This window comes from Marmota monax, unplaced genomic scaffold (genome assembly GCF_021218885.2).
Source record: "Marmota monax isolate L192 unplaced genomic scaffold, Marmota_monax_Labrador192_F-V1.1 WCK01_AAM20220418_F8-fsc00355, whole genome shotgun sequence".
Taxonomy (NCBI): domain Eukaryota; kingdom Metazoa; phylum Chordata; class Mammalia; order Rodentia; family Sciuridae; genus Marmota; species Marmota monax.
Window position 1 is genome coordinate 15,261 of NW_026694765.1, and position 23,887 is coordinate 39,147.

The 23,887-nt window shown below is 35.9% G+C and overlaps 2 protein-coding genes across 2 annotated transcripts in view; both read left to right on the plus strand.

Annotated features, from left to right (window-relative positions):
* LOC124079524 (cysteine-rich secretory protein 3) overlaps positions 1 to 23,887 on the plus strand; it is a gene marked incomplete at its 5' end in the record, with an annotated part of 42,947 nt that overhangs the window by 14,099 nt on the left and 4,961 nt on the right. Inside the window, 3 exon segments of the mRNA XM_058572819.1 lie at positions 19,730 to 19,766; positions 20,314 to 20,438; positions 23,291 to 23,340. Coding sequence (XP_058428802.1) covers positions 19,730 to 19,766; positions 20,314 to 20,438; positions 23,291 to 23,340 — 212 coding nt within the window.
* Pgk2 (phosphoglycerate kinase 2) lies at positions 838 to 6,112 on the plus strand. The gene has a single exon (XM_058572818.1). The coding sequence runs from the start codon at positions 978 to 980 to the stop codon at positions 2,229 to 2,231; it is 1,254 nt and encodes a 417-aa protein (XP_058428801.1). The 5' UTR covers positions 838 to 977; the 3' UTR covers positions 2,232 to 6,112.

The window sequence follows — 23,887 nt, forward strand, 5'->3', positions numbered from 1 at the left end:
CATGCTTGTATGAGTTTGTGGTGATGAACCCAACTACAATGAGTAACAATAAAGCTCTAATTTAAAAAAAATAAAGTTGTCTCATATATTTTCATTTCTAATAAACATTTTCAATCCTAAGGAAATTATGCCTCTTTTCAGCACAATTTCTATCTTATACATGTAATGATGTAGAGAAGATAGAATAGGTAAGGAGTCTCATAATTTCATGCCTGGAAAAAAATGTTAGTATTGCTTTCAGTATTTTCACTGATATTCTCTTTGCTATGTTGCTATGGGAATCTCCTGCAGAAGCCACCAAGAATTCTTTTATGATAGTCTGAGAAAGATACAGCAAAATAATGAAAACACAAAATCATCACACCACTAGAACATGTACACTGAAGTCTAACACCAAGCTAAGTCCTTAACAAAAATATTTAGCGAATCCAAGGAAAAAAGTTAGACTCTGGTGCCTTGAATAAATAAGATTTAATTGACCCATTATTTCATATTCTCCCTTTGTTTGGCACTTCAGAGAGTTTTACGTATCAGTATGATTAAGATTTTACAAGAGGCAGGGTAATGCTGGGTTGGGGAAGGGGGGGTGGCATTATTATTTGATTTATTTTCTCGTTAAGAACAAGTGTAAGTGTCAAAGGGAATTTGGAGAAAAGAACTCACAAACCTCTGGACCATTCTTATTTGTGTACTTCACTTACCCAACTCACACCATGCCTTTACTTCATCTTCCCTAGCATTTTCTATCTGTACCTGCCAACACATTCCAAACGCAGATTGGCAGGACTCTGGACCAATGGGCAGGCCGCATTGCCTTCCCCGGGCCCACAGCTGCCATGTGGGAGACTCCGGACCCAGGAAGGGGCGAGCCGAGGGGAGGCGTTAGGCAGCCCCACCAACAAGCCTCCCAGCCACCCACCTAAGACCATTCTTCAGCACCCACAGCCAGGTGTCCACTAGCCCTTCCTACTGCCAAGATGTCCCTTTCTAAGAAGCTGACTTTGGACAAACTGGATGTCAAAGGCAAGCGCGTCATCATGAGAGTGGACTTCAACGTTCCCATGAAGAAGAACCAGATTACCAACAACCAGAGAATCAAGGCCGCCGTCCCCAGCATCAAGTTCTGCCTGGACAATGGAGCCCAGTCGGTGGTGCTGATGAGCCACCTGGGCCGGCCCGATGGCGTCCCCATGCCCGAGAAGTACTCCCTGGAGCCTGTCGCTGGCGAGCTGAAATCCTTGCTGGGCAGGGACGTGACTTTCCTCAAGGACTGTGTGGGCCCAGAAGTGGAGAAGGCCTGCGCCAGCCCCGAAGCCGGCTCAGTGATCCTGCTGGAGAACCTGCGCTTTCACCTGGAGGAGGAAGGCAAGGGCCAGGATGCCTCTGGGAACAAGGTGAAGGCAGAGCCCGAGAAGGTGGAAGCCTTTCGCCAGTCACTGTCCAAGCTAGGGGACATCTATGTCAATGATGCTTTTGGCACTGCACACAGGCCTCACAGCTCCATGGTGGGAGTGAATCTGCCCCAGAAAGCAGCCGGGTTCCTTATGAAGAAGGAGCTGGAGTACTTTGCCAAAGCCTTGGAAAACCCAGAGAGACCCTTTCTGGCTATCCTGGGTGGAGCCAAAGTGGCAGACAAGATCCAGCTCATCAAAAATATGCTGGACAAGGTCAACCAGATGATCATCGGGGGCGGGATGGCCTTTACCTTCCTGAAGGTACTGCACAACATGGAGATTGGTGCCTCCCTCTTCGACGAAGAGGGAGCCAAGATTGTCAAGGAGATCATGGCCAAAGCAGAAAAGAATGGTGTGAAGATTACCTTTCCCGTGGACTTTATCACGACTGACAAGTTCGATGAGCATGCCAATACTGGAAATGCCACCGTAGAATCTGGCATCCCCGATGGCTGGTTGGGTTTGGACTGTGGCCCTGAGAGCATTAAAAAGAATGCTCAAGTTGTGTCTGAAGCCAAGCTCATCATTTGGAATGGTCCTTTGGGAGTCTTTGAATGGGAAGCCTTTGCCAAGGGAACCAAGGCCCTCATGGATGAAATGGTGAAAGCCACCTCCCAGGGTAGTGTCACCATTATAGGGGGCAGGGACACTGCTACTTGCTGTGCCAGATGGAACACTGAAGACAAAGTCAGCCATGTAAGCACTGGAGGGGGTGCCAGTCTGGAGCTCCTGGAAGGTAAAAGCCTCCCAGGAGTAGAGGCCCTCAGCAACTTGTAACTGACAGAGTCTCCTTCTCCTGTTTTCTGTCCTCAGCCTTTAGGTTAACTCAGTGCTCTAACATCTCAGCTTGACTTTGGTTAAAACTACCAGATATCAAGACCCAGGAAATGGGCAGGTAGTATGTTATCCACTTCTTCTTACATCAGTGAAAGCACTTGTTCTCTTTAGCTGTGTCATGCCTTTGCCTACCCTCTTCAAGATCTCCTTTGGACCTTTGAACTTCACTGCTGTGCCTCATAGGGAGGATATATTCTTAAGTTGCCCATTAAAGTGAGTCAGTAAAGCTGAATCTCTCATTTGTCATGTTTTTTTTTTTTTAGATAAATTATTGGAAAAGAATAGTTTGAAAACTCGTTAAAGATTGAGTGTCCAAATAAACTGAGAAAAATAATTAAATGTAAGAACTCATTACTATCATCAGAGTGCTTTCATAGAAAATGTCTTAATAAGAAAAATATAAATGAAAAAATATATTAAATCAAGAAGTTGAAAGTAAAGGAAATAAATTATATACAAAGAAGTTATTTTTGTGTGCTTGTGGATGTACACATATCTATGTTATATAGGGAGCTAGGAATCAAACTTGGTTTGTTAATAAAGATTTGATTGTTTTAATTGTAATGCAATAAATTCTAAAATTTTAAAAATAATTTTCATACTTTTATGCATGAAAGATAGAGGTATAAAATCCTTACTATAAAATAGAAAAAAAATATTAGAAACAAAAATACTTATTAGACAATATTTTCCTTAGTTTTGTAAACAAAGGGCTGCTAGAGGGTGATGCTATTAACAAAGATCAAAGTACAGAGAAACTCTTCCCCATTATAATGTGCTATGTCCCTATAATCGAAGATAAATTTATTGTAGTCAATAACATGAATAATTGAGCTTCAAATATAAATTTTAATACACCTGAAATGTCAAATTTTAATGAGACTATTGATAATATTATGTTAATCCCAAGGAAGAGGTAGAGTTTAAGGTATAAGCTTTAAAAGTAAAAAGACAACGTTTGAAAGCTTTAAACAAGTTAAAAGCACATTGCTTTTTCACATAAAAGTTAATAGTCAAGTGTTGGCCCTTCTCCATGGGATCATATATGTTATGGTTTGGATATGAGATATCCACCCAAAGATCCTGTATGAATGCAGGGATTCAGAGGTGATGTGATTAGATAATGGTAGCAGTAACCTTATAGGTTCATCCTCATTTGAAAGGTTCAGTTTGCTGGGTGGTACTTCTGGGCCAGGGGAGCTACTCAAAGAAATTGGGTCATGGAGATGTACCCTGAGGAATTACAACATGTCCCCCAGATCCTCCTTCTCTTTTTGCTTCCTGTCTGCCATGTTGTGAGCAGTTTTCCACCACGTTGCTCTTCCACTATGATTTGCTTCACCTCAGTTCCAGAAGAATGGAGTTGTGTAGCCATAGGTTTAATTTCTGAAACTATGAGCTCAAAAATAAACTTTTGCTCCTCTAGATTGTTCTGACATGGTGTTTTGGTCACAATAAGGAAAAGCTGTCATGTAGCCCCTGTAACAAATCTTCTACTTTGAATAATTAGGTTTAGTCCTTATCTGTAGAATCTGTCTGGGATTTTGTTACAGGACTAAAAGTCTGAAGGGGAAAACAAATGTGAATCAATCAGTTTTTTTTATTACTGCATATTAATTATACAGAATAAAAATTTCATCAGTACATTCATAAAAGTATATAACATTTTCATCATTTCCACATCCCATTATACCCCCTAACCCATACAGTATGAGTTTGGCTTTGGGTTTGTCCTAAAATACCTTTATTATGTTGATATAGATTCTTTTATCTAGACCTTTAGGACTTTTACCATGAAGGCTTTTTCTTGAAGGCTTTTTTATGTCATTTTTATCCTTTATTCTATTTGTATTTTTTTTTCATATGTTGAACCATCCTGGTATTCCTAGAATGATACCAACTTGAAAACAGGGTGTGGTCTTTTTTCATGTGTTGCTGAATTTAGTGTGCTGGTAATTTACTAAGGATTTTAGTGACTACGTTCATTAATGACATTGGTCTACAGTTTTCTTTGAGGGGTACATTATCCAGTTTTAATATCATGTTGATACTGGTTTAATAGAATTTTGAAGCATTCCCTTCCTTTTTGTTTTATGGAAAAGTTTGAGGACCTTAGGTGTGAGCTCTTCTTTAAAGGTGTGGTAAAGTCCTGCACAAATCCATCTGCTCCTGGGCTTTTCTTGTGTCCTAGACTGTGGGTCGTTATGTTATCAGCATCAAAGGATCCACTGCATGTATTCAGAGTGCTGAATTCAATCCCCAGCACCACTTTAAGAAGAGAGAATAATCACCAGTAAAAAGTTAGATGCAAACCAGATCTCAACATACAATAAAAAAAATTGTTAAACACAATCTCTGCAACTCTAATCAAAGTAAAGAAAGGGAAGGAATGACATGGAATACTCTAAAAAGGGACGTTAATGAAAGTAAATTTAATGCTAACATTTAAGAGAAAAAGAAATGAGAAGAGAAAGAAAAAGGAGAAAGGAAGGAAATAAATTAGAAATAAGAAAAAAAAAACAGAAAAGTACATAAGAGAATTTTTGAAAAAAACAACACCATCCACCATCTGAATCTCTGGGAAGTGTTAGAAACCTATCCTCCCATGTCACTCACTACACAGTTTTCTATCTGCTCAGACTGCATATTCACCCAATAGCACTCTCTGCCTTCCTAGAGGAAGGAACTCTCTTCCAGCCCACAAGGAGTACCCCTAACCCAATTCAGGCATCATGTCCTCAGTGCTGATTATTATTATTTTTACTTATTATTTTTCTTTTTATTCTAAAATCCAATATTTCTGAGTACCACCCAGTCACTGACTCTTGAGTTGCATTCCAATGCTTTCCTATGGCCCCCCCACCCCATCATGCAGCCTCACATCTTTTCATTAGGTTCAATATCCTGGAGCAGTTGGTAATTGATGAGTACCAAAAATCTGCCATGTTTTGGCATTGTTTTATTTTGAATACATCATTCCAATATTCCAAAAATTATTTTCACTTACTATATTGGCAATGAGTCATGACATAAGGCCTATTTTTCAAGGGAGGCTTAATAATATATTCTCTATAGCTAGATAATTTGTACCCAAGTAAAAGTAAGTAGAATATCTTAATAACAGAAAGTAGAAGAAGAATAAACGCTGAAAAAAAATTAACAGTTTCTGATAGACTATCCTCTGGCCATTCGAGTATTCATGTACATTTCTCATCTCACATAAGAAAACATAACTATTCCAAGAAGGACAGTACAATCTCTTGTACAGTGACTGCATCCTTTGAAATTTGGATCTCTCTGGATGATGCACAATCCATTCAGTGCAGCACAGAGAATTCAATAGTCTGGCAAAGTGAAAAGCAGAGTCATCATTTTCATGCTCCTACTCTCCATACTCCATACAAACCAAATGAATATACAGTGGTAAAAAAGAAATAGATAACTTCAATAAAAATACTCAATTAAACCCTCTCCTCGGTCTATACCCAAAGAACTTAAAAACAGCATACTACAGGGACACAGCCACATCAATGTTTATAGCAGCACAATTCACAATAGCTAAACTATGGAACCAAACTAGACGTCCTTCAGTAGATGAATGGATACAATATGTGGCATATATACACAATGGAATATTACTCAGCAATAAGAGAATAAATCCTGGCATTTGCATGTAAATGGATGGCATGGCGTTAGAGAAGATAATGCTAAGTGAAGTTAGTCAATCCCCCCCCCAAAAAAAATGCTTAATGTTTTTGTCTGATTCATAGTTTGGTAGGGAAGGAGAACATGGAAGGAATAGATGAACTCTAGATAGGGCAGAGGGGTGGGAAGGGAAGGGAAGGGGCATGAGGTTAGAAATGATGGTGGAAAGCGATAGACATCATTATCCAAAGTACTTTATGAAGACACAAATTGGTGTCAATATACTTTGTATACAACCAGAGATATGAAAAAATATATATATTATATATATATATATTTAATATATAAATTAATATAAATATTCATATATAATATATATAAAAATATAAAAATCAATAAAAAAATAAAATAAATGAAAAAACATTAACATTTCTATTCAAAAAAATTAAAAACACACTTCTCTTTTCATTTTTATTTCGATTTAAGAATGTTGAGAGCTCAATTGTTCTAACAATGAAAATAACAACTATGGATAACTTTACTAGTTAAAATAATTTAGAATATAATTCTTCTTTTTTATTTTATTTTTTAAATACATGACAGTGGAATGCATTACAATTCTTATTACACATATAGAGCACAATTTTTCATATCTCAGTATATAAAGTATATTCACACCAATTCATGTCTTCATACATATACTTTGGACAATGATTTCTATCACATTCCACCATCATATAATTCTTCTTAACAAATATAATTAAATGATATTAAAAAATACTCAAATAAAATGCCATTGGTTCTTTACAACTTTAACAAATCATGGTGGACCAGAATTTCAAGAATCACTTGACCTGAGAATGGAAGAATTTCCATGGCTAGACTGATTGGAATCTCCTGAAATTTCTTATTCATTTTTCTTTCCTGGATCCTACTATGAGCAGGTGAGAAGTTTTTATTGCATTCTAACTTTCAAAACAATTTCTGAAGCAGGTATTGGAGACCTGAGCTATATCTGTCTCTGCATAGATTTCCTAGACTCCTCCTTGCTAACTTTCAGGAAACCAAGGACATCTTTACTTATCACAATTATAAGCTTTTGAAGCCCACGCTAGAGGCTTCTTAACTTTCTCAATAATCCAACTTTCTGAGAGCTGGACATGCATGGTGGTGCACATCTATAATCATAACAACTCGGCTGAGGCAGGAGGGTCGAAATTTCAGAGCCAATCTCAGCAGCTTAGCAAGGACCTAAGCAACTTACATACCTTGTCTTAAAATAAAAAGGGCTGGGAATGTGGTTCATGTTTAAGCACCCCTGGCTTTAATCCCTGGAATCAAGAAAAAAAAAAGAAAAATCCAGGGTTCTGGTATCTCTAATCCCCTACAAAACACTCAAAAAATCTCTTTTAATTATACTTCTGAACCCTCCCAACTCTTGCTTCTACTTAATTGATTTTTTTTGTTTGTTTGTTTGCTGGGACCACCTTGTATTTCACAGACAGCAAGCTGTGGCTATCTAATAAGTGAGCAAGAGAGCCTGTGATCTCGCCTGCCACTTCCTCATGACTTTGGTTGAAAAGTGCAAGTGGCAGGTCTCTTAGAAATGGCACAAGTGATGTTATTTCTCCTATTTATTATTGTATTAGGGGAAACTAGCTTTCTCAATTATGAAAGAACTAATTTCCCTAGTTTGTTAGGCGATTTTGGTTGCCTTTCTTAGAAAGCTCTATTGCATATATTTTTTGTTTCAACTGCTTCATTTTTCCTAGCTCTGTTCATTTTGGGTTGTAGTAATTTATGAAAAACCAGCAAGTAAGAACCAAAATACACGAATATTTGACCACTTTATAAACACTTCCCTTGAAACTTTATTCTCTTTGGGAATGTTGTGCTTACTTAGACATCACAGGCAAAGGATTTATTAAGTGTTCCAGCAGAAAAAGGAGCAATTGTTACCATCCAGTCTTCCATGTCTCCTTACTTACCTTCTCTCACCTGATTCTTAAGAAAATGTAACTTTTGTGAGCTTTATTAAGACAGCAACCACAAAATGATCAATTTCTACATTACACAATCTAAAAACTAGTTGTTCTAAAGTAAGGAAAATTTTCCCAAAGAGAACTCTTGTCAAACTCTGGAGACATGTTTGCTTGTCATGTCTGGAGGGATGTTATTGTGGTAACTAAGGAAGCTATCAAAAACCCTAAAAACCACAAGACAGCCTTCCACAACAAAGAAGTAGTCAGCCTTACATGTCAATAGTGATTGTTAGAGTCTGTAAACAAGTCAAGATGGCACCTGGCATTTTGCAGAGGGAGTGGTTTGTGAAGTAACGCCAGCGAGCCATTAAGTGTGGAGATTCCTTATTGGTTGACTGCTGTATCTAGTTTATGTTAATTAAGATAAGCTGTGTGGAATGTATATATACCCCTCCTGTCCTACAATAAATGGCTCCCATTCCTGCTGTATCAATGTACACAAGTTTCTCGTCACCCCCCAGTTATTTTGCCCAGCCAGCCGGACTGCGGCAGTGATAATGGCTGAGAAATCTTGATCTTGACTGAACTATGGTAATAAAAAGACTTAAAAATATAATTTCTAAAACAACATAAAATTTTGCTTATTACAGCATTGCTATGGGTAAGTAGACATTGCTTGAGCTAATTCAAAGACCCAGTGAGTAAAACATGGCTCTTTTATCATCACTAGAAGAAAGAAGATCAGTTTGAATGTTGACATATTCCAGGCCACTGAATAGGGATTAAAAGATTCAGAGAGGCATTCTTTATTTAAGGAAGAGCATGGGAAATCATCCATGTCAGCTGTGCTTACATGCCCTCCACCTGAACTCAGTAATATGAGCACATGTAGCTAATAGGCCATGTGTTCTCTGACTGGGTGCTCATGGGCCAAGTTAAAGCTGTTAGTAAAAGGAAGGAAAATAAAGTTGCATTAATTTAAAAATGTAGCCAAGAGAGGAAGCTGTGAAAACTTTACAATACACTGGAAGATCCATGGAGAGCATGCTTTTGTAGATGATTTACCCTAAAAGAAAGAAAACCTTATAGAGAACAAGAAAGAAATTAAAATGAAGTAAGATGACAACAATATGACATGAGAGATAAACTGATAAACGTATAAAAAAATCACAGATCACAGATTCAAATGTTAGTACAAAATATTTAATGTTGTTGAAAGGAATAATCCAGCCTCCATGTCTCTTTACTTACCATCTCTCACCTGATCCTTAAGTAAATGTAATGTTAATTAATGTTGTTCAAAGGTGCTGAGAGAGAACTTGTTGACTAGGGATACTGTATTTGTCAGGGTTCTCTATAGGAACAGAATCAATAGGAAGTATGTTTATAAAAGGGAATTTATTAGATTGGCTTACGTGACCAGAAGCTGGAAAGTCCCCAAAGGCTGTCTTCAGGCTGGAGAGGTAGAGGAACCCGTAGTTGCACAGTCCAAGAAGCTGAAGCCTCGGAACAAGAGGGATCAATAGTGCTACCACAGTCCAAGACCAAAGACTTCTGGAAACTCCCTGGAGAATCACTGGCAGAGTCAACTTTGGAGGAGTGAAGAATCCAGAGTCTGATATACTCAGGTGATCACAAAAGCAATCCAGAAACTGTTCAAGCTGGGCACAGTGCCCCACACCTGTAATCCCAGCAGCTTGGGAGGCTGAGGCAGAAGGATAATGAATTCAAAGCCAGCCTCAGCAAAAGTGAGGCTCTAAGCAACTTGGTGAGACCCTGTCTTAAATAAAATTCAAAATAGGGCTGAGTACCCCTGAGTTCAATCCCCAGTAAGCCCCCGACGCCCGCAAAAAAACCTGTTCAAGGAGAATTTAGCTGCATCTGATGCTGCTTCCTTGTTCTTCCAACTTTGATTCCATTCAAGCCACCATCCTATTGGACGGTGCTGCCCATGCTTAGGGAGTGTCTCCACTTCAGTTTGCTATCCCACATGCCAATCATTACTAACACACCCTAACTGACACACCAAGAAGCCCCTTTATCTTCAGCATCTCTTAATCCAATCAAGTAGACAATTCAAATTAACTATTACAAATACAATATTGGGCAAAATAATGAAAAGCAGATCTCAAAAGAAGCATTTGTACATACATACATATGAATATTGATACTGTCATCTGTCATCCACATGCATATATTATATACTTATATATAATATTTTCTACAGTTGCAACCATTTCACAGTAAAAATTATAATTATGTACATTAAAATAGCTTTCTACTTCTTAAATTAAATTTCTGAAAATTAACAACTATTTCCTTTGATTTGCAGAAGTTTTTTAGTTTGATGATGTCCCACCTATTGATTTTTAGTTTTATTTCTTGCAATTTAGGAGTCTTTTAAGGAAGTTGGTTCCTGTGTCAATATGTTAGAATGTTGGACCTTGATTTTCTTCTACTAATTACAGAGTTTCTGATCTAATTCCTAGGTCTTTAATTCACTTTGAGTTGAGTTTTGTGCAGAGTGAGAGATAGGGGCCCAGCTTAATTATTCTGCATGCAGATATCTAATTTTCCCAGCACCATTTGTTAAAAAGACTATCCTTTCTTCAACATATATTTTTAGCACTTTTGTCTAGTACCAGATAGCTGTATTTATGTGGTTTTGTCTCTACATATTCCATTCTATTCCACTGGTCTTCCCGTCTGTTTTGGTGCCAGTACCATGCTGTTTTTACTATAACTCTGTTTTATAATTTGGGGTCTGGTATTCTGATACTTCCTGCTTTACTCTCTGAGCTCATTATTGTTTTGGCTGTTTGGAGTCGCTTATTTTTCCAAATAAGTTTTAGTACTTCTTTTTCTAGTTCTGGGGAAAATGTCATTGGCATTTTGATAGGGATTACATTGAGTCTGTGTATTGGTTTTGATAGTATGGCCATTTTTACAATATCAATTCTACCTATCCAAGAACATGGGAGGACTTTCCATCTAAGTTCATCTTCAATTTCTTTCTACAATGTTCTATAGTTTTCCTTATAGAGGTCTTTCCATTAAATTAATTCCCAGACCTTTTTTTTAGATTATTGTAAATGGGATAGTTTATCTAATTTCTTTTGTCAGCAGTTTCATTATTGGAGTATAGGAAAACAATTGATTCATGTGTATTGATCTTACGTGCTTATATTTTGCTGAATTCATTTATGAGCTCTGGAAGTCTTCTGGAGATTTTTTTATAACTTCTACATATAACATTATGTCATCAGCAAACATGGATAATTTGATCTCTTCTTTTCCTATTTGTATTCCATTTAATTTCCTTCTGTTGCCTGATCACCCTGGCTAAAATTTCAAGGACTATGTTGAATAGGAGTGGTAAGTGTGGGAATTCTTGTCTTATTCCTGTTTTTAAAGGAAATGTTTTCAGTTTTTCTCCATTCAGTATGATGTTGACCTTAGGTGTGTAATATACAGTCTTTACAATGTTGAGTTAAGTTCCTTCTCTCCTAACTACTCAAGTGTTTTAAACATAAATGGGTAGTCTACTTTGACAAATGCTTTTTTGGCATCTATTAATAAAATAATGTGATTCTTGTCCTTAACTCTACTTATGTGATAAATCACATTTATTGATTTATGTATGTTGAACCAAACTTGCATCCGTGAGATGAAACCCCTTGATCATAAAGCACTGGATTTTTAATATGCTTTTTATTCAGTTTTATAATATTTTATTAAGAATTTTTGCATCTATGTTCATCAGGGTATTTGGCCTGATGTGTTTTTTTTTCCTTTGATGTGTCTTTGATTTTGGTATCAGGGTTATGCTACCTTCATAGAATGAATTTGGGAGTGTTCCCTCCTCCTTGGTTTCATGGAATAATTTGAGGAGGATTGGTATTAATTCTTCTTTAAAGGTCTGGTAGAACTGGTCTGAGAATCCCTCCCTGGGGTTTTCTTTGTTTGAAGACTTTTGATAACTTCATCAATTTCCTTTATTGATATGGGCCCATTTAAGTTTCCTGCATCCTCATGGTTTAATTTAGGTAGTTCATATATCTGTAGGAATTTCTCAATATCATCTAAATGTTAAGAGTGTGAAGAGAGAGCCTACAGGAGAAGATATTTTCCTCCTGCTCCTCAGGACATTAATATCCAGAATATATAAAGAAGTAAAAATCTTAACAAAAAAAGAAAATGACCCAACAAATAAATGGTCAAAAGAACTAAACAAACACTTCTCAAAAGAAGAAATATGAATGACCAAAAAATATATTTTAAAAAAATGTTCAACATCTCTAGCAATAAGAAAAATGAAAATTAAAACCACATTGAGATGTCATCTGACTCCAGTCAGAACAGCAATTATCAAGAGTATAAAATGTATTGGCAAGGATGTGGGGAAACAGTTACACTCATAACTTGTTTGTGAGATTGCAAATTAGTGCAACTACACTGGAAGGCAGTATGGAGTTTTCTCAAAAATATAGAAATGGAACCACCATATATCCTGAATGTCCCAATTCTCAGTTTGGATCCAAAAGATCTAATCAGAATACTATAAGGACACAATATGTATAGCAGCACAATACACAATAGCCAAACAGTGGAACTGATCTAGATACTCTTCAACAGATGAATGGAAAAAAATGTGGTATATATACACAACTGAGTATTACTCAGCCTGAAAAAAAAATGAATGTCATTTTCTGATAAATAGATGTAACTGGAGATCATATAATGATAAGAGAAATAAGTACAACTCAGAAAGTCAATTGCTGAATGTTTTCTCTGACATGCAAAAGGTTAGTCTCAAGTTAGCAGGGAAATGACAGAGAAAGAGAAAAGAAATGATAGGGTGTTATTAAATTAAAAGAAAGATGGGGGAATAGAAGAAGGAGTTTGAGGGGGAGGAAAGAGGGACAAGATAAGGAAAGAACAGTGCAATGAATCTGACCTAATTTTCCAATGTACATATATGAATGTGCTACAGTTAATCTCACCATTGTGTATATCCACAAGATACTGATTTTTTAAAATTGAAATAAATAGATCAATAGTAGAGCAGAGGAAAGGGAGGAGATAGAGCAACAAGAAAGAACACAAGGGTGGGTATTGGAGGTTTAATTGGAATAAATTATAACCCATGTATTTATAATTATGTCAAAAAATATCATTTTATGTATAACTATTATAAACCAATTTTTTTAGAATTAAAATTAAGGTATTACCACAAGATGGCAGAATGGCCTTGAATTTTTTTTATTCAGGCTTACATTGTAGGGTTTGTTTTGTCCACACTTGCAATTTATATTATTTAATTCATGTGCTTAAAGTTGGCTATTCATTTATTTTCTGTGTATTTTACAAAGTATCTTTATAGAAAGAGCCTCCTTCAAGCAGAATTTGCTTAATAAGGCTGTAAGAAAGTCAATTGAAAAATAAAATTAATTGCAACTCTTCATGGCTTTATGCTCCAACTAACATTTTTCTATTACTTTAAAGTAATTTCCATTCTGAATAAGTTTGGAGGAGACTCCTAGAAACAAAATTTGCAATCCCTAAATCAATACACATTCATGTTAAAATTAGAAAGATAACAATATTAACTAAAGAGTAAAATAAAATATTTGGAAAGTGTCTAATTGGCAGGCATATAAACTGATATAAAACAAGAATATGTTTTAGTTGGCATCTCTTTGTCTTAGAGCCCGATAGGACCACTTGGGGTTTCCTCCCTTCTCTGTGACCTGAATAGGCAGTACTTAGGACAATTATGTCTTTATTTTCTTAGTGTTTTTCTATCTCAGATATTGTTTCATAGATTTTTCCCATCTTGTCAATGGTTGCAGATGAAGGATTCAGTCTAGTCTCCCAATCTCTGCTCTTCCATCCAAGACACCAGTAAGGACTAAATATCACTTTATTTTAATTTTATTTTTGTACTTGGCATTGAATCCAGGAGCACTTAACCACGGAGCCACATTCCCAGCCCTTTTTATATTTTATTTTGAGGCAGGATCTCATAATCCTCTTGCCTCAGCCTCTGGAGCTACTGAGATTACAAGCATGTGCCACTCATTCAACTTTTTAAAATTTCTTACATTAACATTATTTTTATTATCCAGCTGAGTTTAATGTGTTATTTTTATAACATTTTTATTAAATCATCATAATTCTGCATAATAGCTGAATTAATTATGCCATATTTATACATACACATAGCATAATTTGACTCATCTCATTCACTTATCCCTCCACTTTCCTCTCTTCTTCCTTTCCCCTGAACTATTTGCTCCACTCTACTGATGTATTACTAGTAGTAGTAGAAGAAGTAGTAGTAGTACTATTATTATTATTTAAATTAGTACATTATAGTTATGTACAAAAATGAGATCCAAGGAAGAATAACAATTCAGGCAGAGTCCAGAATCTATCAAATCCCTGGAGGGGAAATGAACATTCACTGAGAAATGTGTGCATTTGAAGCAGTGTGATAAGAATTTTGTCATCAGGGAATATTGTCATTTGCTTGAGACACACAAGGTACTAATAGCAGAAAATAATATTTCTGGAGAAAGCTGATAGGAGGAACATCTATGAGATAGATAAGGCAATCAAATGTAGAGGAGCAATGATGAGTTGAAGGCTGGCTCTTCATTAACCCTGAGAACCATCCATATCGACATAATTCTCTCTTTTCAAAAGTTTACCTAGACCCAACCCAAGACAACAAAATGTTAAAAATTAGAAGACAGCACGTGGTCATCCTATCTAAAAAGTTCTCCAGCAGGCAGGAGGGAAATCTCTTTTCTCCTAATAAAAGAAATTTGCCAACGATATTATCACTTAAGTAAACAATATGACTGACATCACACAAAGTGATCTTTACAAGAAGACGTATAATTTTAATTTGTTTGCCGAACCCAGGAAGGTCATAAAAATTATTTCTGGCTTAAATTTACAATAACATGAACATGGGTCACTTCTATTTTAAATAAGTTGGAATAAATGTTAAAATACCAAGCTTGAAATTTGTAACCTGATGAAATCTAGATTTTTCTCACTCAGAATGTAAGTATTTCAGAGATAATTTTTAGCCTTTAAAACGTAGAAATTTACAACTAGATTTAATCTACAACCTTCATTTTAAAGGTGAATGAGAAGTCATATTAAAAAAAGGTTAAGAATTAGTTCCACTGACATAAGCATTGACTTGTGGCAAGGAATGACATTCTTAAGCATAATGATTAGAAGGCCAAAGTCTAGGAAGAACTTGAAAAAGCTGTGTGTGTGTGTGTGTGTGTGTGTGTGTGTGTGTGTGAAAATTTGTAACTACTTTGGTCGAATTTTCATATTTTCATCTTTCTGGGATAGAGATATATTGTATGGTACAGGAATGCTGCCCATTGTTATGGTCTGAATTTGAAATGTCCTGCAGAAGCTTCTGTGGGAAGAATTGGTCCTAAAAGCACGTTTCGGGGTTGGAGCCTTTAGAAGGTGTTGGATCTGAAGCCTGTGACTTCATCAGTGGGTTAATTTATTAATGAATCCATAAATCAGTGCACTGCTGAAAGGTGGCAGAAACTTTAGGAGCTGGGACCTATTTAGAGGAAGTAAGTCACTGCAGGCATGCTTTTGAAGGTTCCATTTGACAATATCCACTCTCTCTTTCTCTCTTTGCTTTCTGGCCACCATGAGCTACATAGCTTTCCTGTGTCATGTACTTTTATCATGAGACAATGCCATAGGCCTAAAAGTAACAGGGCCAAGAGACCACAGAAAAAAAAAAAACTTATAAAATCATGAGACAAAATAAGTCTTTCCTCCTTTAAGTTGATTTTCTCAAGTGTTTTGTGACAACAACAAATATAGACAATGGGTACCAGGAGTGGATTGATTGATGTGACTATACATTACCATGTGGTTCAAAAGTCTTCGATATTGATTTTGGGGAGAAATTTGGAAACTTTTGGAGAAACAGGCTAGTAAAAGCTCAGAATATTATAAGATTTAAGGTGTTTCTGGGGAGAGTTCAGAAGACTAGAATGTTGATAGTAATGCAGAGAGTAAAGACTGTGCTGTGGGATGTTTTCAAGATGGCAGAATAGAGAAGGTCACTTTCCTGACTGCTCCATGGCATGAAAACAAGAAAGCTGATAAGGGACTTCTCAGCAAAGTGGGTGAGCAAAAGAAAGGGGGAGGGATTTTACTGGAATTTAATACTGGTCTTTCAAAGCAGATCTGGGACATAAGAGGATGGATATAATTAAATAAGGAAGAAATCCCCAGGGCCACAGCTGCTGTCATGGCTGGAGGGAACAGTAAGAGTGGTCCCTCTGTAGGCAAAGTGGAGAAATAAGGGAATTAAAGGAACTCACATTTTTAGGAGGCCTGAGGCATAACTGAGTACAGAGAGTTTAGAGATCAAAGACACTGCCCAACTAAACTGAAAGGCATGTTGCACAATATCCTTATGCAGGAAAAAAAGCCCCACCTCTCTAGGCTGCATGCACAGGACAGAGGAAGGAACCATTTCACAGCCACAGGCCAGGGGCGGGCAGATGGAGGAGCTGATTCCTGGCAAACCTGAGGAGTCTGGCCTGAAATATGAGCCTGGCAAACCACACTGAATAATATAGAGTGTTCTAGAGTGAACAGGAGAAAATCAAATGTGGAGAGAGGTTGAAACAAGGGACTACTGGTCATGGAAACCCACCTGGTTCTCCCCAGTCCCCTCCAATCCAGGTGCTTGCCAGATCTGCTGGGAGAGATGCACCTGGCTGAGAATCTGAAAGAGTGAGGGTGGTAGAGATTGAGTTTGGAGACTGAACCTGAGGCCAGGAAACATGGGGCCTGCAAGTGACACAGTGAACTAAGAATTGGCTCCTGCACCACATAAGTGCAACCCAGGGGAGATCCCTGGGGTGCAGTCTTCTAGTATAGACCAGCAATTGCTGGCCTGGGAAGTGCACTGATTTAAAATCTTTAGGCAAGTTGACATTCAGTGAAGAACCTGAAGGCTACGTAAGCCTAAACCTGTCTTTAGGTGTTCTGCCTGTGTGATTATTTTTCTCTCCAGAGATCCCACCTTGAGGGTAGAATAAGAATCACTTCAGAAGACCCCATCAAACATTGCTGAGAAGGGAAGCTGAGAATCTTTTGAAATCCAATGGAAACAATTATTTAACTTTTCATTGGTATCTTTCCACCCCTTTTGTATTTTCTCTGTTTAATTGTGACCTTAACGGTTCATGTACATTTATAAATATTCATATTAACAAGGCCCTATGCAATTCGGGGAGACCCTGCCTCTAAATAAAATATAAAATAGAGTTGCAGATGAGGTCTATTAGTTAAGTGACCCTGGATTCAATCCCAGTACAAAAAATGAGTAGATAGATGAATCTATAACACAATTAATAAATGGGCAAAGGAACTGAAGATACACATCACAGAAGAAAAATACAAATGGTCAAAAATATTTTCAACATCTCTAAAAAATTAGAGAAATGCTAATTGAGATTACACTGATTTTATCTCACTCTAGTCAGAAAGGCAAATGAATGGATAAGGAAAATGTGGTACATATATACAATGGAATATTACTCAGCCATAAAGAAGAATGAAATTATGGTATTTGCCAGTAAATGGATGAAACTGGAGACTATCATGCTAAGTTCAATGAGCCAATCCCAAATACAAAAGGATGATTGTTCTCTCTGTTATGTGAATGCTTACAAATAATAAAGGTGGGGAGAATAAATTTCACTGGATAAGACAAAGGGGAATAAATGGAGGTGTGTGATGGAAATAAAAAAGACAGTAGAATGAATCAGATATAACTTTCTTATGTCCATATATTAATATACAACCAGTATAACTCTACATTCTGTACGACCACAAGAATGAGAACTTATACTCCATGTATGTATAATATGACAAAATGCATTCTACTGACATGTATATCTAAAAGAACAAATAATTTTTTAAAATTATGTGCTGCAGAAATTTCAATAGAAATGAACACTCTATTGTAAATTTAAAAAATCCAAACTACAGCAAATATGAATATAGAGATGCAATTTCTAGAGGCTGACAAGGTGATAGCTATGGATGAATAACAGGTACCAAAGCATGGTAATGTAAAAGTAATAAATTCATTATTATATAATTTGTAAATAACTAAAAAGAGCTTGAAGGTACCAAATGCAATGTAAAGTTAAAGAGATGAAAATGTAAATTATCCTGATTTCATAAGAATACATTTTATATATGTATAGTCTACCTCATAAATATTCGCAATTATTACATTTTAATCAAATATTTGAAAAAATGCTTGAGATGGAAATGTTAACTACCATATTTGTTTTCTCATTACATAGTATATACATGTAGAAAATTATCCTATTATACCCCACAAATTTTTTATAATTTCTGTAATAATTATTTAAAAAGCCATGCTATTTGAAGAACTAACCCCTTTTTTCAGGTACGGCTAGACTTTCCTTGAAACCACAATCTTCTTTAACTATTTGACCCCCCTGTCCTAACTCACTTCATCACAGATTTTTTGCTGAGTTGCATCTCATCTACAAATCACAGACTATCTGATCAGTGTCTCAGTTTCTGATTAAAAAAAAAAAAACTTAAGGTGTGTGTGTGTGTATGTGTGTGTGTGTGTGGGTGGGTGGGTGTGTATGAAAGAGAGAGACAGTGAGAGACAAAGACAATAAGAGACAGAAATGGAAACTGATCATTCACTGAAGAAAATTAAACATCAATAACTTGCAATTCAGATATTCTATATATGCACTTACACATATAATTCCCTAATTTGGAGTAACACCAATTAAATGGCATGTCTATGGAATAGGCAGTTTGAGTTATACATTTCTTAATACAAATTAATAAAGGTGAATATAATATAAACATGAAAATGAATAGAGATCATTGAATTGTGGAAAACATGGTTCAATCTATATACTAACATGTGCATCTAGAAATTCCTACCAGGGCTGTGTATGTGCAACCAATTCATATTCCTCCATTTATTTAAAAAAAAAACAATAGTTAATATCATTGCCCATTAGAGGTACAGGGAATCTCTTATCATTAGTCCATCCCATTTCACTTGTGTGATACGGCAACAAGCTTGTAACAATCAAAGCCATCTGTAGATTAAAAGACTTTAATGACCATAATTTAGCATGTAGCTCAGTATTATTTTGAACCTCAAACTACCAGCAAAATTAGTTAATATAGGCATACAAAAACATAGCCATAAGCTCTGTTGCCATTATGTTCCAAAAGACACTAAAACCTATACTTTCTATTTACCAAGGTGAAATATAAAATCATTTCCAAAATAATTACATATAACAGATTACAAATGAATGTTTTAGATATCTGTATAAAAATTTTGTGTCCCTAAAGTTCACAAAAATCATAATCTTTGATATATTGTAATAGAAGCAATTCTAAAAACTCTTATTCTATGATGAGAATAATTTGGTTAAGAATTTTCTAAGTATTGCTTGGCCAAAATTAGATATATTTTAATAACATCTCAGTTTCAAAGAACAAAGTATGTTAATAAAAATTTTATAGAAATTTGTAGAAGGTAGCCATGTCATCAAAGCACAAAAAAATTATTAAGACATATAGTTATGAAATTTGAGATTGTTTATATGATAAATGTTCTAGACATCATTGGTCAAGATTTATGTACATAATCCAACTATGCCAAAACAGAAAAAATGGGTAATCTATACTGGTCTTAGCTCTCTCTCTTCACCTTCCCTCTTACAGATGAAACAGATAAGTCATCCTTACAGGAGAATCAATGGTAAGTAGTAATTTATTTCAAAATGAACATTTTATAACTTGTTGGTGGCCAAATAATGCACTTTATTTTTTTATGATTTCAAATTCTATGGATAACTTTCACTGAGGTAATTATTTTGATAAATTTTTTTAAACTAAAAATGAAAATATAAGTAGCACCTACTCAAAAGCTAATTTATGCAATGAAATATTTAGATAAATTTTCTTATTCTTAAATTAGTAACAATTAATTTTTATCTCTATGACTTGTGTAAATAATTATATTAAAATTATCTTTAATAGAAACATGGAAAACTATGGTTGTTCCTGTATCAGAAATTTTCACTGATACGGACACATGATTATGCATTAATACAGACATGATTAGAATAAAAATAAGAAGTCATACTTGCTTTATAGTTTGATGTTGGTGAAAAAAACTATAGCAATGACCTTGAAACGAAAAATATTTTTAATGATTATCAACATAAAATACAACTTACTTTGTGAAACACACTCAATTCAAAATGGACCCAAAAACTTAGATGTTTTCTAACTGTTTTACTCAGCTTTTTCACTGCTGTGACTAAAGACCCAACCAGAACAATTGTAAAGGAGGAAAAGTACATTTTGGGCCTCACTGTTTTAGAGGTCTCAGTCCATAGACAGCCAGCTCCATTCCTCAGGGCTCAAGGTGAGGCTGAACATCATGGTGGAAGAGTGATGGAGGCAAGCAGCTCACATGATGAGCAGAAAGAGCAAGATTCTGCTCACCAGATACAAAATATATACCTTAAAAATGCATTCTTCATCTCCTCCATCCACACCCTACTTGCCTTCTGTTACCACTCAGTTAAATCCATCAGGGGAATAATTCACTGATAGGATTAAGACTCTCACAGCCCAATCATTTCTCCTCTAAACCTTCTTGCGTTTTAACTCACATGAGCTCTGCACATCCAAACCATAATATTCTGCCCCTAAAAGCTCATGACCATCTCACAATGCAAAATACATTTAGTACATTTCCAAGAATCCCTATATTCTCAACAGTTTCAAGATTGCCCAAAAGTTCAAGTCCAAAATCTCCTCTGAGACTCAGGACAAGCTTGCATTGTGAGCTCCTGTAAAAAATAAAAGCAATTTATAAGTATCCAATATATAAAGGTACAAAGTAAACTTTTTCATTTACAAAAGTAGGGGCATAGAATCAAGGGATGGGACCAAAGCAAGATTGAAATCCAGCTGAGTAAACAAGTCCTATAGGTCAACTTGCAGCATCTGGAGCACAAAGCATCATGATGTACTCACCAATTTGAAATATAGGTTAAAAATATCATGATCAAGTAGTTATATCAAGACTATAAATATGATTCCAAAGTAGAATATCCAATGGCAAAATTAAACACGTTAATAAGGAAATCATGACAAAAATGTGTTACTAATTAGAATCCCTACATATATATTTTCAAAAAGAACAAAAATGTATAGAGGAAAATATGATTAATTTGTTAGCAATAATGTACAGGCAATTCTTAGCAAATATGCTGGATATTTATGTGTGTACAACCCAAGTGTTGGGAGGAAATGGAGGTGTAACACTGAGACTACTATTCACATATCTTTATTTTCTTCAGTTCTTCACAAATAATGGTTATTATATTTCCCTGATGACATCTTGCTAATATGTGGCACCAGGGCAAGGGCAGAATCTTCCAATGAATGGGGAACAGCGGTTGTCTTGAGGTGTGAGCAGGAGCTAAAATGAGTTCTTCTTGTAAGCAAAAATAACCTAAAGGGGAGCAAGCCTTAACAGATCAGCAAGCTGTCTTTATTAAGCAGCAGTGGAATAGCCCATTTTCAGGGGAGAAAATGACAACTGGTTACTAGAGAGGTCTGTTTCTTGTAGGTTTTAATGAGAGTTAATCATAGCAGAATGTTTAGTATGATTTAGTCATTAGAGACTTGGGCAATCAGGAAACTAGCTGTGCAGGTTCAAAGTCTAAATCAGAAAAATAATTTTTCAGGAAAAATACTTTTACCTATAGTAGGTAGGTAAAAGTTCAAAACCTATTGTTATTGGGATGAATTTCCAGAGCCCATTGTTTTCCTTCTTACTCCCTAAGGCTTGTTATTTTGTCAGTAAATATAGTGATATTATGTCTATTGAGAAAATAATTGCCTTTTTTTCAAGTGAGCATATCCCACATGCTTATAATATGAAGAATGAGAATTGCTCATGTGAAGAATGAGCAATATGTGCAGCTTAACTCAAGCACACACCTCTCTGCTTCAGAAAATCTGCTCTTCTTTAGCTCTGTAATTCATAGTAAAACACAAACACTTCAAGTTAGAAATTTTTTAAATCCCTTCTGGCTGAAGGAGCAAGTATCAGGGTAAGAAAGGTTAATGCTAATACTTGTAGTATATGATGATTTTATATTTTCAAATTACATATTTCTTCAAACCTCCCAAGAGTAGTACCGGCGAGTCTAGACATTTATTCTTATTTGACAGGAAGATTTTCTGCTCTATGTAGATGGGTAGAGGTGAGTTGTGTACATCATCATCAACAACAATGAAAATTCCCCAACTTATTGTTATTTAAAATGTTCTAGCTATCCCATATGATGCTGCCAGCACTAAAGTTTAGGTCTGATCCATAAGGGATCAAGTACCTGTGACATTTGAAAATGCCTGCTTGCAACATTAAATTATATCTCTGCTTTCTACAAAATAAGTTAATTTTTCCATGCTTTCCCTTTTTGTCTTCAGCATTTTCATGTTATTGTATTAACACTTCCTCTGATCCTCCTCAAAACTGTAAGAAACAAAGTCAACTTTTTTCATAGTGTTATTAGTCAAATCTTAATGACATAGAATTTATAGTTTCAAAACATTGTGGAAGCACCTACTCCACGAGCAAGACATAATTAGTGAGATGTGAATTTTCAAGTTAAAAGAAAACTTAGATTCTTTCCTGCAAAATATACTAACTAGCAATGAAGCTATCAGTAGGTCACTTAATACCTCTGTCCCTCTGCTTATTCTGATATAACAATATCAAAATGCCTAAACTGTTAGTGACATTATGTTGTGTGAAATGTAACTGAATTAGGTTCAGCAGTCAGAGATACTTTCAAGAGTTAATAATTAATCTATTTTTATTGAAGGTTTTCTGCTTTGTTGATTACTATAATTACAATAATGTGGATTCTTTGTAAAAATTGCAGAAGACAGTGGCTTCCTAGGTCAGTGTGTCATTGATTGGGGGTGGGGGAGTGGGATAGGTGTCCTTAGCACTAATAGGTGTACTTGAGCGGCTTAAGTTCAGTACTTCCCTTGTTCTTTTTGGCCCTACTGGAGATGAGCTTCAGCAGCACAATCCACTATGAGTCTGCTGCTGCATGTGGCAAATCCCCCTTGTTCCTCCACTAATCAGTCTGGAATAGTGCAGCTCATTACTCCCCACTCCCATTTTACCCTGAACTTCATGTACTGAACACTTTAATGCAGATTTTTATTCCCTGTGTTCTGTTCTCCCAGTTGTTCCTGACAGCTGTGCTGCGACCATCCTTGTCTACACTGAGAATGAGGTAGGGGTAAGGCTGTTCACATTTTCAGAACAATTCAGGCCAGCAGGAGAGATTGCCAGCTCCTTGATCCATCTTCAAAAGTGAATAGGGATAGAGGATCTGGCACAAGACAAAGTGCTCACTGGTAGCTCATGGTAGTTGACACACCCTACGGCTGTGCTGACCAGCGGGGAATGCCAAGACAGGTGAAAGTCTGAGTAATGAATGTCACCAGAAGGGCATATATTTAAGACAAATGGCAACTTTCAAAATCAGTGCAAAAAAAATGGAGACCGAATATCTCACAATAAGTTTAATATTGATGGCAATTTCACCTATATTTTTTTCCTTTTTAAAAATCACTAACAAAAGTTGATTATTGCAATTGATTATGAACTATATTTCTGTTGGACAGTACAGGCCTATGTATTTCAAGCAATAAAAGATACACTATCTCCAAAACTATTCTAATTTGTTTTAATGAATCCCTTTCAATATAATCCCCACAGATAATTGACAATATATTTATATAATCTCAAATTAGCATCACTTCTACATATATATTGCT

Coding starts and splice junctions, on each gene's coding strand:
- Pgk2 (XM_058572818.1), top strand. CDS start 978: ATGTCCCTTTCTAAGAAGCTGACTTTGGACAAACTGGATGTCAAAGGC.